Below are 14,442 nucleotides of genomic sequence, written 5' to 3'. Positions count from 1 at the left end.
AGGAGGCTTTACAGTAAATCTCACCGGACAACAACAGCGGGCAGTAGCATTGGATGAAGCGCACGAGATGTGCATCAACAAGAACTTAAAGACTGCTGTTGTTCGTCCAACAGAATCATACTTGCAGAAAACAAGTTTGTTTTTCAATGATCGCATTATGCTGTACAAGAACCTATTACATCAACTATTTCCTCCACAGTCAGGTAGCCACATACATCCATCAGAAATACTAGATAGTTCTCCTCAGACTTACAGGTGCGAAGAGAACATCATGGAAATGTGTAATTTGATTATTTATAAAAGTTTATTTCCTGCCAGCCAATGCAACAACAGAGGTTTACTAAATGTATTTACAGGCCAGCCAGCTACTAATGAGCAAACCAGTGACATGCTTTCATTCTATCAAATCGGTGAACAATCATATCAAAATTATGTCAAATATCACATATTGCAAACTTCTGGTATAAAAACACCTTTACGACAACACAGATTGATAACAATGTCAACTAAACCAAAAAAAGCTCGCGGTACTGACAATGAAAGAGAAATGAAGCAGAAACTCACATGTCTGCAGCGGAAACTTGTTTGGGTAAAACATAAACATCAGCCATATATCACATCTGAAGAACAGTATTCAGAATTACCTAGAGCACTGTGTGATGAAGATGGCAATCCACACAAAGGGAACAAGAGCAAATGGACAGACAAGCTATCTACTCGCTATCAGAAGGCAAGTCCACCAGTATTTACAACCACCTTACCTGTAACACCACAAGTTGTTATTATAGATGCTATGTTCATCATTAATACACAACCACTACGTCAAACCAAAACATTTTCTGACTATGCCTGTTTCTTGTTTGAACAATTTGTCACCCAATACTTTAGAGCTGGAATACAAGAAGTACACCTTGTGTTTGATAAACCACATAGGCATGCTTTCAATCCTAAACAGTCCGAGCACAGAAAGCGATATTCACAGAATAGTAGTAATCACCAACATGGCTCATTCACTCCTACCACAAATATCCCTAGTAATTGGCAAGAAAACCTCCAGTGCCAGCAATGTAAACGATTGATAGTTGAAGCTATTGGGCTTTCTCTGTTGCAACATGGACGTTTCTTACTTAAGGGCAACCAACGTTTAGTTATGGCTGGGTGTGTTTCAGGCTTAGGTGAGAATAACGCATGGCTATTACATGCAGCAGAATTGACAGTAGAACAGCCAGAGGAATACTATTCGAATGCTGAAGAAGCTGACAACAGAATCTGGCGACATGCTGTGCAATGTCATGCCAATGTTATTCTCATTTATTCTCCAGACACGGATGTGTACAATATTGGGCTAAGTCACTTAAGCCAACGTCCCAATACTACCTACGTTATCCAATTAAACATGCCACACAGTGATGAAAAGAGGTACATCAACATTAACAATTTAAAGTTAGCACTAACAAGAGACTCTGACCTTGGCAATCTACCTCAAGGAAATGAATTATGTCAAATATTACAATCTTTGTTTATTAGCACAGGGTGTGATTACATTTCCTACCTCAAGTTTATAGGGAAGGCGACTGTCTTGAACAACTTTTTTCATTTTTCATCATTTATTTGTGGTCACAACATGCTAGGGTGTTTACACCAGACATCTGATGACAAACACTATGGTTTTTTTGTCATTTATTAGACTTGTTGGGACATGCTATTTTATGAAGCATGCTACAGGTTTTGCAGCACTGAAAGGCCATAAAACACCACTACATTTGTTTAATTCAATAGACCCCACACTACAGCCAGAAGAGCAGCATCGAATGTGGTTGAACAGCATTAGAGAAGTTGTGAGTGACAGAGTCATAATTGAGGAGGACAGGGTGCCCACTATCACATCACTTTGGCGACACTGGCTCAGATGCTGCTGGGTGAGTCAGATGTGGCAGAATTCTGGCAAAGCAGACATGTTTGCATCACTTGCATCTCCACAAGACAGTGGGTGGTTAGTCCAAGAAGATGGTAACTACGTATTTGATTGGGAAGCAACTGAGGTCCGACAAATGATCAAAGACAATATAGAATTCCTAACAAAAGGGTGTAGCTGCACAAAAGGCTGCAAAACTCAGAGATGTGGCTGTAGAAAGAGACAACGAAGCTGTGGACCAGGATGTTTGTGCCAGGGATGCACCAATTTGAATATCCCCAAACCACCACCAGATGATGGTACTGAATCAGAAGAATCTGAAGATGAGCCACAATGTGAAGGTGATGAGTGTGAGCTATATGAAGAGGAGGTCATAACAGAGGATTTATTTTTAGAGATATGATATTGTATAATAGAAACAACTAATCACATACACTGTGTATAATTATTAGCATGACTACCATGTGTGGGATAAGGAATTTAATGCTAACCCCACTTTTGATAAATGTCTGCTTTTGTTGCAAGAACAAACATACAGCTATGGGGATGGCTACAGTGGAACCACTCTATAAATAACAGACAATTTGGGAGGCAGGATTCCAGGCCTAAATATGCTGCAATAGGTGTTTTTTCTCCTTCAGCGGCAAAACATATATTGACTGGACCAATATCTTTATATTGTCTCCTTTGTTAAGGGAGGTTCCACTGTATTGCAACACCAGCTGCAATAAGCGAGTACAAATTTGTTTCATAGCAGTAAACGCCTTCATACAGCTTCTAAACATACTACATACAAACCTTTTCACTTTCATAGACTTGGATTTTGTGCACTCTTCTTACTTTATCCACAGCAAAGCGAAATCGGGAGCAGTTAAATTCCTGTTCAATTCTACCAAGGAAACATTTCCAACCTGCACGATTCATGATTAAAAAAACTGCATAGCTATCTTCATAAATCATCTCTTGAAGTGTTTTTGTTCGAAAACAAGCCAGAAGCTCAGTGGTTGAAAGGCATTTTTCTCATCCGCGTGGCACGTCTCGAACGCCATTTTAGACTTCTCGTAAATTGCGCGTGCAATTAAAAACTCCCGTTTTTTGACGGTTGCGTCCCGACTGCCAGCCCTTCGCCCAGTAAAAGAAGCCAAGAGAGACAAGCCAAGGAATGCTAATGATTATTTTATGAAGATTGAATTGTGATATAAGTGTGCTGGTTTAGAATCAAAAAGGCACCTGTCTTACACGTGATAAATGCCAACTGTCAGCACACGTGATACTGTACGTAGAACCCACGGTCATTTCTGTACAAAACGATACGAATGCTATGCTGTACTGTAAGGTAATTGGAGGTACTATACGTGTAGTTCTGTGCTTTAGTTAGGCTGAGAAACTAGGTAACTACTCGTGTCATGCATTTTCAATAACATCTGTAAAATGGTATGTAGCTACGTGTAGATGTGATCGTCCAAAGATTGCATGAGAGTATAAATGTAGTTCGAGCTGGTCAGCTAGTTGGTTCAACTCCAGATTATTGGTCCGGCTCAGGCCTGACCAACCGGACCGTCTCCTCCGGCCTTGAAATGAAATTTTGTTCGCTCGTATCTCGGAAATGGCTGGACCGATTTTCTTCAAATTTGGTATGTAGACTCCCCTAACTGGGCGGAACGTCTCTAGCAAATTTGGTTCCAATCGGATAAGGGATCACAGAGCTACATAGGTGTGAAAATTTCGTTTTCTTTCTTCCTGTTAATATGAATCTCGTTACGCGCAGAGATTCTCGCGCCCCAAATCTAATTATTCTTAATCGCGCGCCTCGATTAATAGTTGTTCTTGCACGTGACAAACTGCTTCGCCCGGCCGTGACTGAGCGCGAAAACATGAACGAGGCAGGATCATCTGATCACTCTCTCGAGGTTAATTGTATGTTGTGCTGTATCTGTAAACATTTCTGGTTTTCCTCTACATACATTTTTAGATAACTCAGTGCATGGTCATAATGATGGCATTAGTATACATTGGCGATTCTAGGTTTCTAGGCAACTTGGGGGTAGGGAGGGGGGAGGGAATAGCACATCTATACACAACACAATGAGTTATGTTAATTGTAGTTCATGCTTTGTTATACTATACCACTTGGCTAGTGTAGGTATAAAAGGCACAGGTAAGGATTAGGAGTAAAATTACAAGGTTAAATAATTAATCATAGATACTATCTAGATATATTATCTATAGCTAGTCACTTTTAAACTGATTTGAAATTGTGGATGGGATGACATCTTCAGGTAGTGCATTCCGTATCTTAATAACTGTGTAAGCAGGGATTGGCTACACTGTGCTATATACTATATATATATATATATATATTACGCCAGATAATATACCTACTATATTATCTATGTTAGAACTTATACACTATAGTACAATACATCTTCTCCAGCACTTTTATTTCAACAGACTTCCACATTAGTGGAATGCTCTTCCACTTCTGGATTTGTTGGTGTTTGAGAGCAAAACTTTTCAACATTTTTGGTCAAATTTTCTTAAACACTTTGATGAACAAAACCATTTATCATGTTGCTCTTTAACCCCACACCTCAGCTGTACCAGCATACCAGCTGCAGTACATAATCATTTTCTTTTTGTAATTGTGTATTTACGTATAATTATACTGCAAAATCTTTAATAAATAAAATACTACCAACAGCTCATGTGTTAATTCAGGTGGTGGACATTACAGCTGATGTGCTTGACCAGCAATGTATTGTTAAACAAGGGCGGTTCATTTGTGAATTCTGTGGTGCACATTTTTATCATGCCACTGCACTGGTTACACACTGTGAGAAGGAGTACGGCAAAGCTCTGCGTACGTATATACATGCATAAGTACTAACGCATGCATGTGGTAATTGTGCAGGAATTGAACAAAAATCTTTTTCAAATTTGCTTTCATTTATGTCATGGAAAGAGGAAGAAGAGAAGTTGACATTTGCATACTTTGTTAAACCTAATGGTGAAGTAGTCAACAACAATGGTAGGTATAGCATAAAACAAATGAAGATATTAGATTACTGCATAAATGTTCTACAGGAAGCAGTCGAACTATGATGTATACATGTTGCAGAGATGGCAACAAACGGGGACATTCAGGGCCTAACAAGACAGGCAAAACACGAAAGGCACGCCCTAGTCGTAAACTGCAAAATTGCTGCATAGCAAGAATGATAGTGACGGAATGTCTTGCTAAAGGGAAAGTGGAAGTGAAGTATATTTCTACCCACACTAACCATACTGTAGAACACAGTGAATTTAAACATTTACCAATTCCAAAATCAGTCAAGGAAGACATATGCCAACAGTTTGCTGCTGGTATATCTTTAGAAAGAATCATGGACAGTAAGTAGCCATACTATGTATAATGTGTCTTAATAAATTGTGTAGATGTGAGAGGATCTATAGGGAAGAGAGACCAACGCAGAAATTTTAAGAAAAATATGACAAGACAGCAGTTTGTCACACGACAGGATTGCAGGTTTGAAAAAGTACATTAGAGGTGTTTTACGAAATTTTCACAGGAATATATGTCGTAAACTAAATGATTTTAGTCGCCATCGTCACAATGAAGATGCCATATCTGTCCAACGGATAGTAGAAGAACTTAGGCTTGAGAATCCATCACCTGTTTTGTTCTACAAAGCACAAGGTCAAAGGGATTCAGAACATCCTAACTTAGCAGAAGACACCTTTCTACTTATCCTCATGACCAGTTTTCAAGCAGGACTGCTTGAAATGTTCAGCAGTAAGATAGTGTGTTTGGATTCTACCCACAAGACCAACCAGTATCGCTTTAAGCTGATAACTGTAGCTGTTCCTGATGAGTACCACACTGGTATGTAGCTACAGCTGTTAATGAGTGTATTCAAATGTTTTAGTAATTCAATTACTGTTATTACACTATGTAAACATAATTAACCAATTTAGGACAACCTGTAGCTTGGGCTATTGCAGATAAGGAAGATACAGACACTTTGGAAGTTTTATGGAAATCTATTAAGATTCGCTGTCCCAGTGCAGTTATAAACAATTTAATGACAGATGATGGTACGTATAATATGCACCTTTTATAATAATGAGGCTCACAAGGAAAATAACCATAATATTATAATTTACAAATGCGATATTTTACAGATTCAGCTGGAGCTAATGCTTGCTTACGTATTTATCCTAGTGTACGCCATCTACTTTGTCGATGGCATGTTGACAGGTAAAGTGTTACACTCAACATACTCATTAGTGCTGCCACGAGATATCGATATGACAAGGTGCTGATATAGTCAATCAGTTATATCGAAGTATCATGATATAGTATAATGATGTGGGGGAGGCCAGACATAATGGTATTTGGCATTTCATTAAGTTATGTGTTGATGGTTTAGAGGTAGATACATGCCAACCCCAAAGTAAACTGTGAGGTTATAAGGTTTGTATGAATACCAGCCACTTTTCTCAACTGTATAGCAGTAGTAAAAGTAAAATCCATTTAAAACCTGGTAAACATGAGTAACTTTACTTGTGGTATACATCCACCTTAAATATTAGCTTACAATGAGGAATATGTACATGTTTGCCTTGCAAATGTTGCAGTTAGTTCTATATCGTGATATAAACCTTGGTGATATATGATATAGAGTTTGTCTATATCTTGGCAGAACTAATACTCATATACAGTAACACTTAATATATAATAGTACAAATACTAACAATAACATGTTTCTGCTAAATCACAGGGCATGGCAAAGGAAATTATACCATCTGGTTCGGAAAGAGGAACATCGAGCTGAAATGTATGCATGTTTGTGGATGCTTATTGCAGAGCAAGACATCAACAAATTTCTTGAATTGCAAAGTCTTTTTGTATCTTATTGGGAAGAAAAAGAGCACCAGTTTTTAACATACTATCTAAAGGAGTATAGCAACAGAACAGGTATTCATATATGTATGGGTATGGAAGCGACATACATACTGCATACACATACATAATTTGTGGTAGGAATTAACGTACGTACGTACATACATACTAGAGCTGAAACAGATATATATAGTACGTATATATGGATAATGATTTATCATCCAGATAGTAATTTGATGCCATCAGAATAGTTTATAATAATCTGAAGCAATTTTATGCTAACTTTTTCTTGACACATGTAGCTTCCACAATTAAATGTTACTATATACTTAATAAATTTTCATTTCAGAGTTGTGTTTATTTCTATCCTATTGTATAGTACTAGTAAAACAAGCATATTCACATAATAGCAAGTAATGATATCACTATCCGTAGTATATCCACAAAAATTTTGTTCAGGATATTCAGATTGTGAAAAAACTGCTATCTATTTCAGCCCCAATACATACATACTATATCATACGTACATACATACATATATACATACAATTTCTACATCTTTTCAAACATACTTAGTATAACATCTGTAAACAGATTATAGGACCAGGTGTCCTACAGACCTTCAGCACTTGTGCTGTAAAGCCTTAATAAATAAACACAAACATACATATGTACGTACATATACACAAACAATAACATTGATGTGCATAATGTGTATACACATCTACAGAGAAGTGGGCAATGTGTCATCGAGTCTTTGACCACCAAGATGTAGACACTAACATGCTAGTTGAGAGGTACATGCAAATAGTGTGTGTGTGTGTGTGTGTGTGCACGTTTTATGTAGTGTGTGCGACTGGTGTGTATATGTAGTATGTGTTGATGCATACATGCAATTGTTAACATAAGTACACTAACACATCTTCTTTACAGTTTCCACAATAAACTCAAGACTAATCCACGCTATCTTAATCACCATGTCAACAGACGGTGTGATGACCTTGTGGAAGTTCTATTAAAATTTGAAGTGGACCAGTTTTACGACAGGATGAGGAAGGAAGTTATGCTGACACCACAGCATACATCCACCAAAGTAGATGGTGAAGAGAGACACACCCGGGGAGAAGCAATACCAGATGTATCCATAAAGGTCAGTTATTGTAAAGCTAGAATTCCAAAAATCAGGTGAGAAAACCCTTCAGTACTGAAAGTGTACAACCCAAGAGTCTATCTACATTTACCATCAAGCACACAAGTTTTAATACTGCACATATCATATCACTGTATGAAGAATTTAGCATGTGAATGAATTTTACAGATGATTTCTGAAGCTATGTTTCAAGTGGAATCCAGTGAAAAGGACAAAGTTTACAGTGTGCATATACTGTCAAACAGCTGTGCACAACAACCCAACTGTGTACCACACTGTCAAGATCCGACATGCTTATATCTCTGCCGTCATATGATGAAGTGCACATGTATTGATTACACACAAGGACACTTGTGTAAACATGTTCACAAGGTACAATCTCTGTAGAAACTACATACATATACATATGCATGTACTTCCATGCATTTAAACATACTTTAGGTCAATACATTGTTAAAGCATTCAAGCACAGCTGTGGATGACGACATGGACTGCAATCCGTATCCAACAGATAATTCCTGTTTATCAGATCTAGATCAAGTAGATTCCACTGTAAAAGAGACCATCAATCAGCCTGTAAAGAGACCATCATCAGGTATATAGCCATACTACATACATATATGTGCTCTGTGTGCTATTGTGGGGGTGAGGGTTTAAGAGCACACTAATAATCTTCTTGACCACGAATTTAATACATGTACACATGATATTTGAATACCACTGGCCATCAATAAGCAAGCGAGGTATGACACGTGCTAAGCATTATCAATAGAATGTGTTGATTTTTTACCTTTAAACTGATACTTTATGATACCTTGAATACAATTTAATGTTCTCCATTGTTGCTGTTTGCCTTTCATTTAATGCAGTAAGTTCTTCATAGGGTTCAGTGGGGGTGCTCAACACATTAAATGAAAAGCTTTCATTGAAACCCTAGCATTTTAATCGCTCTTTACAAATGTGTTCACATGAGTGTCCTTTGACCTATACATTTTGCACAAAATGGAGATGTGCACATGTACAACAAAGGCTCTAGAGTTTTAATGATACAGTAAGTGGGTGTATCAATATTGCCTCCATATAGTATCAAACTGCATACAAGTGATTCCACTTACACGTGACTGCACCAGCTAGTTTATTAAAGTATTCAGTAACTCAAGTTGGGAGAACTGTGGTGGAAGAAAGCTGAAATAAACAGTAAAATAGGGTGCGTCAGTCCGCAGTATAGCTAGGTGTTATTGTTGCTATCAAAGCCACATTTCCAATGAAATACAGCTGGTGTACACTTCCTGGCTAAGTTTTGTGTATGTATGTAGCTTTTAGAATTGGTTGTTTATTCGGATTGGTTGTTACTAATTAGCTACTATTAAAACAAATTCAACCTCCCTGCAAAGGACACCTCCATATAAAGGATGACTCAATATAAAGGAAAAGCAAGTACTGTCCCAAGTGTCCAATATTTAAAGGTTCCAATGTATACACATTATCACTTTAGCACTGACCTATAATATACACAGTATGTATCTTCTACCATAGATACTATACTAATAACATGAAATCGGAAACTCTGTTTAGCATGCCGGCACTCCTCGTTGTTCCAGAAGCTATTAATTTGACAGTTGCATCAGGAACAATAATTACACTGCTAACTCAGTCTATCTTCACAACACAGAAACTGGCATATATTCCAGCGGCTGTACATTTGCCCAAATAAAGCCAACTTCTACACTGAGGTCAGTGGCGATTCTAAACCTGACCTACAGGGGGGCCAAGTAGGGAACAGCATAACTACTGTAGTTTGGCTGTAGTATAAAGCAGAATTTCAAAGGGGTCTGGGGGTGCAACCCCTAGGATTACAGCCTAAAATTTATACTAAAAATAACAATGCCAATCTATACTGCAATTTTTCCCCAAGATTTTAAAGTTATTAATTATTCACACTTGATTATCACTTATAAAGCTCTGGAGAAGGTGTTAAGCTTACCAAAGTATGGCACAAGCCTTTTGGAATTGCCTTGACTTTAAACACAATGCAACCTGCATGTCTTCAAATACTTGGCAAAACTTACACACTATGGTTTTGTTGTGTTGTCCAATTTACGAAACAATTTGGGTACAAACACTCACTTACCTTGGCTCTTCACAACCTTTAGCGAAGCTAGCATCTAAACTATCAGACTTATATAGCCCTTCACCAACTGAAAGAAAATACAAGGAGTGCTTATTTGGAGTACATAATACAGTTGAAACCTCCCTTAACAGTCACCTGAGTTGGGCAGTCACCTCAGCATTACGGCCATGTGACAATGGTCTCAACCGATTTCCAATCAGTTTGTACAGAATTAGTTTGACTTAAGCGGTCACTTCTGTAACATGTATAACAGCCAGCTTTAGCAGTCCCAAACAGCACTTCGCTATAGAAAAATACCTCTCACAAAATGGCCAGCTATAGCCTACAGCCATTAAGGTGGGTAAACTAGCTGCACTGCTCCATACTTCTGTACTCACTTCTGTAACACAAAGACAGGTCATATACTCACAGTATAGATAAGCTCATAGCCGCTCCATTCTTAGCACAATTCTAATTAAAGCTCACCCTATTATTTTGATTCTGGATTTCTAATTGTGTAGTTATCAGTTCACCATCTTTTCTAAAAGGTTGTAGTTCTATAGTATAAACCATCTTCACCCCAAGGAAGTCTAGTCGGCTCAATCAGCTGATAGCTAGCTAACGCACTGTCTCCACCGACTGGCACTGGTTACAGTAGCTTCTGGTTCTTATCTGCTTTGTAGTCTGTCAGTTACGTAAGTGGTGTACTGAAGTGTAGCAAAATGCATGCATGTGTAACTAAACCTGACTAAATAACTGGAACCTTTGTATAAAGGCCAAACCTTGGTTGTGGCCTATAGTTCCTTTATGGAGAATGCTGAGTTAGGCAGCCACCTCTCTACAAAGGCCAACTATTTCTGGCCCGAAGGTGACTGCTTTAGACAGCTTCCACTGTATATTGAATCCAAGCATCCAATCCCATGTTATTTGTACGGTATCTATGGTTTTATGTATTCATTCATTCAAGTTGCATTGGCAATAAATTTAGATACTGCTGGGAAAAAAAAGAGAAATACTACACTATGTTGATGAGATCACTTTTGCTGTAAACAACATAGAAGATGCCAACGTGTTAGATAGGATGCTCTCCCTGTTAATGCAAGCCGCGAGTAGTAGTAAGGTTTGTACAAGACAAGAGACAAGCCAGACATTCACAATAAAGGACAAATTTGCACCAGCACAGAAAAACGAAACTCAGCTGCGATTCAAAAAGACTTGTGCAGATCCTGGGAGGAAAACTAAGGCATCAACTATGAGGTACGTAGAATAACACTATTTCATGCGATTATAGATATGACAAAATTACAGTTGTCCAACTAATGAACAAAAGTCAACATTGTTAGTCAACATGAAGAAATCGCAAGATAAAGGAAGGTAATTAAATAAGATATGTAATGCTAACTGATAAAAATATGAATACTCCATGCAGTGACGCTAGGACTCCATGCAGTGACGCTAGGACTCCATGTAGTGACGCTAGAAAGAAGCAACAGATAACTCAATTATTGTGGAAAGCTACCATAACAAGCCAAAGATAGCCATGCAGTGTAAGTATATCCAAGCATGCGCATAATAGCATTATTATAATACTAAGCATCTTACAGGTGAAAAGAAACGGAAACGCTGTGGTAGTTGTGAAGCATGCAAAAGAAATGATTGTGGAAAATGTCGAAACTGTGAAGACATGGTGAAATTTGGAGGATCAGGCAAAAAAAAGCAAGCTTGTATACTCCGAAAATGCAGTGAATTGTGTCAATTACCACCACAACCACAGGTGACAATAACCAACCATAACTATGCACTATGTACAATATGTGACCACATTACTAATTCCTCTCAAAATAATTCAGACCCCAGGCATCACTATGTGGCTAACAATTTTTTTGCAAATAATTATACCTTAAACTGATCATGTCTGCATTGTGGAACCTCACTCACATATACTAAAATTTGTAATAGCCACCACTGCATGCCCATGGAACAAATTTGTTACTAATAGTTGTTTCAAAATATGGCAATGCTATGGGGCTACAATTGAATATGCTGGTTAACTCTGCAAGGATGTCTGGCTGGTCCCTAAACATACCTTAGCATGTAAATGATGTAAACTTGTGACACTTATAACACTTATGTATACAAAACATACAACACTTGGCAAGGATAATACAGCACTCTGCTTCATCTCATACTGCATTTTTCCATACACACATGTGGCAGTGCTTTAACTGTACTTTAACATTATTTAAGTGTCCGTGATATGTACATAAAAGTATCGCAACACATTTTTAAATAGGCCAGTACACAATGGAGCCACCTTCATCTGCCCTCTGTCACCAGTGACAAACCTACCACCAATGACTTGACTTCATCAACAGGTAAGATATACGAGGTAATTTGAATACTACTTGTTATGTATTTCTACAGAAGGTGTATGTACTTCGGATACAACATTCAAGAAAGGTAACCATGCATGGGGTATTTCATGTAAGGACAAGTCCAAACATGCAGCTATAATCCCATACTATATACGTACATATATAGTATGACTTATTCAGAATAGCATTATGACTTTAAAACTAGTTCCTTCAAGCAAAAGGCCTTAAAACTGTAAGTATTATAATTCACCATCAGACACAGTAAAGGACAAATATTAAGTCTATTGTGTGCATGTGTTGTATATATGCTAAAGCACCTGTGGGCCTGAAGTGCTTGTCTACATGCCAGGGAAAACTCAAGCCCTGTTGCCTTAGCTATTATCAATAGTTATGATAGTGTGTAAAGGAAAGTAGTAAGAAAGTCAGTCAGTCAGTAGAAATTACACTAAAACAGTTTGTAGCAAGAAAGCACCGAAGGCTAGTTTGATTATACATAACCATTACTGCCATGGCACCATGAAGTCATTAGCATGAAAAGTCACTACTGCACGCGAGAATAGTTTCTAGTCAACATTTTACTCATAGGACAAAGTGTACCCTGTCTAGTACCTCTTAGATTTCAGTGCATGTTTGGACCCACAATGCTCATGTAAATAAACTGCCCATAATTTTACAAACTATGTATTTCCATTTATTATAGTCATAACAGTTTTATGTAAATGCTGTCGATAACTCTCTAATAGAAATCAAAACTGAATACCAATTAAAACTGTCACTGTCTTAAACTTAGGTGAACAACACTACAATGAGCCACCCATAGTCAAGTTATGTGACGAGCTTTTATCAGGACAAAAGCGGAGAGTAGTTAAAATGAAACAAGATGGAAACTGTTTTTACTCTGCATTGTCGTTTCAATTATTTGGTACACAAAATGAACATGGCTCTGTTAGACACGTGATAAACAGAATAGTATCCCGAAACAAAACCATCTTCAGGCCATTCTTTATATCAACATCTAACATCAGAACAGTTGAGGAGTTATGTGAGCAGAATTGGAAGTCAGGTGTATGGGCTACTCAAGTTGAGGTTATAGCTGCAGCCACAATATTTCGTGTCCCGATATACTTTATATCTCCATCCACTGAAGAGATGAAGTGGAACGTCATTCATCCACTGAACAATACATCAATTCGTTACCCAGATTTTCCTGATGTGGACGTTGATGAGGGCAGCTTTCTACGACCATCACACTTTGAATTGTTGTACCACCAGAATTACCATTATGACGCAGTGGTAGCAGTGGATACTGGGATGGTGAACACTGATGTTCCCATTTTAACTGGTGCAACAAGCACTGAACCAGTTTGCATAAGTGATTAACTTTTCTTGATATAAGCACACACACGCACACATTGTGTCTGTATTAAAGATGGATTTTTTAATGTGTTAGTCTGGCATAAGTTTTGTAGCGAGTTTATTCTTTTAATGAACTAACAAATATCAGTTTATACTCAAGTAAAATACACCCATAGATAATGACCATACTTACCAGTCTACCTTGGACTCTGGAGGATTCATAAAACTGGAGTACTGTCTGGTGACCTCTGCTTGTACGCAACGTGCCATGAACGAATCGTGATACGGAAGAGATGCATTTTTAAAAATACGGAATTATACTAATTAGTTGTGGGGCGCGCGAATCTCTGCGCTTAACGAAATCGGTTAAGATACTCACGGTGTGGCGCGCCGGCTTCTTGGGCCGCACGACACACTATCGTGTGTCTTGATTTAAGGACATCATTATTGTATTGCTTGTTTAAGTGCAGCAAAAACAAATGAGGGGTGATTATTGATGAATCTACAAAATGGACACTTTGGACCAACTGAAATTTTACTGCTATAGATGTAGCTAAAATTGAGGTCTATAATGACCTCAGAAACTCTCCTTCATAAGAAGGTAAAATGTACGCATCCTTTACATGGAGAGTT

The 14,442-nt window shown here is 38.0% G+C and overlaps 2 protein-coding genes across 2 annotated transcripts; both read left to right on the top strand.

Moving 5' to 3' along the window:
• Window positions 1-1,928: 1,928 nt before the first annotated feature.
• LOC136239839 (uncharacterized) lies at window positions 1,929-11,621 on the top strand. The gene is made up of 16 exons (XM_066030590.1): window positions 1,929-2,265; window positions 4,617-4,775; window positions 4,827-4,943; window positions 5,000-5,305; window positions 5,351-5,441; window positions 5,485-5,798; window positions 5,891-6,010; window positions 6,098-6,173; window positions 6,697-6,893; window positions 7,549-7,615; window positions 7,752-7,968; window positions 8,137-8,340; window positions 8,410-8,563; window positions 11,067-11,335; window positions 11,387-11,452; window positions 11,508-11,621. The coding sequence occupies exons 1-14, from the start codon at window positions 1,929-1,931 to the stop codon at window positions 11,105-11,107; spliced, it is 2,400 nt and encodes a 799-aa protein (XP_065886662.1). The 3' UTR covers window positions 11,108-11,335; window positions 11,387-11,452; window positions 11,508-11,621.
• Window positions 11,622-11,665: 44 nt separating this feature from the next.
• Window positions 11,666-13,982, top strand: LOC136240583 (OTU domain-containing protein 5-A-like). The gene is made up of 4 exons (XM_066031593.1): window positions 11,666-11,852; window positions 12,372-12,453; window positions 12,503-12,538; window positions 13,244-13,982. Exons 1-4 carry the CDS (start codon window positions 11,763-11,765, stop codon window positions 13,831-13,833), a joined length of 798 nt encoding a protein of 265 aa, XP_065887665.1. The 5' UTR covers window positions 11,666-11,762; the 3' UTR covers window positions 13,834-13,982.
• Window positions 13,983-14,442: the final 460 nt, after the last annotated feature.

Source organism: Dysidea avara, chromosome 12 (genome assembly GCF_963678975.1).
Source record: "Dysidea avara chromosome 12, odDysAvar1.4, whole genome shotgun sequence".
Classification (NCBI taxonomy): domain Eukaryota; kingdom Metazoa; phylum Porifera; class Demospongiae; order Dictyoceratida; family Dysideidae; genus Dysidea; species Dysidea avara.
Note: the sequence above shows the minus strand (reverse complement) of the source record. Positions and strands in the feature narration are given on the sequence as shown.

Bases quoted from the DNA above. Each gene is read 5' to 3' on its own strand.
- LOC136239839 (XM_066030590.1), top strand. From the start codon at position 1,929: ATGTGGCAGAATTCTGGCAAAGCAGACATGTTTGCATCACTTGCATCT. The intron at 4,944-4,999 runs GTAGGTATAGCA...AATGTTCTACAG, and splicing joins TGAAGTAGTCAACAACAATG to GAAGCAGTCGAACTATGATG. The intron at 5,799-5,890 runs GTATGTAGCTAC...TAACCAATTTAG, and splicing joins TCCTGATGAGTACCACACTG to GACAACCTGTAGCTTGGGCT.
- LOC136240583 (XM_066031593.1), top strand. From the start codon at position 11,763: ATGGTGAAATTTGGAGGATCAGGCAAAAAAAAGCAAGCTTGTATACTC. The intron at 11,853-12,371 runs GTGACAATAACC...ATTTTTAAATAG, and splicing joins AATTACCACCACAACCACAG to GCCAGTACACAATGGAGCCA. The intron at 12,539-13,243 runs GTAACCATGCAT...TCTTAAACTTAG, and splicing joins GGATACAACATTCAAGAAAG to GTGAACAACACTACAATGAG.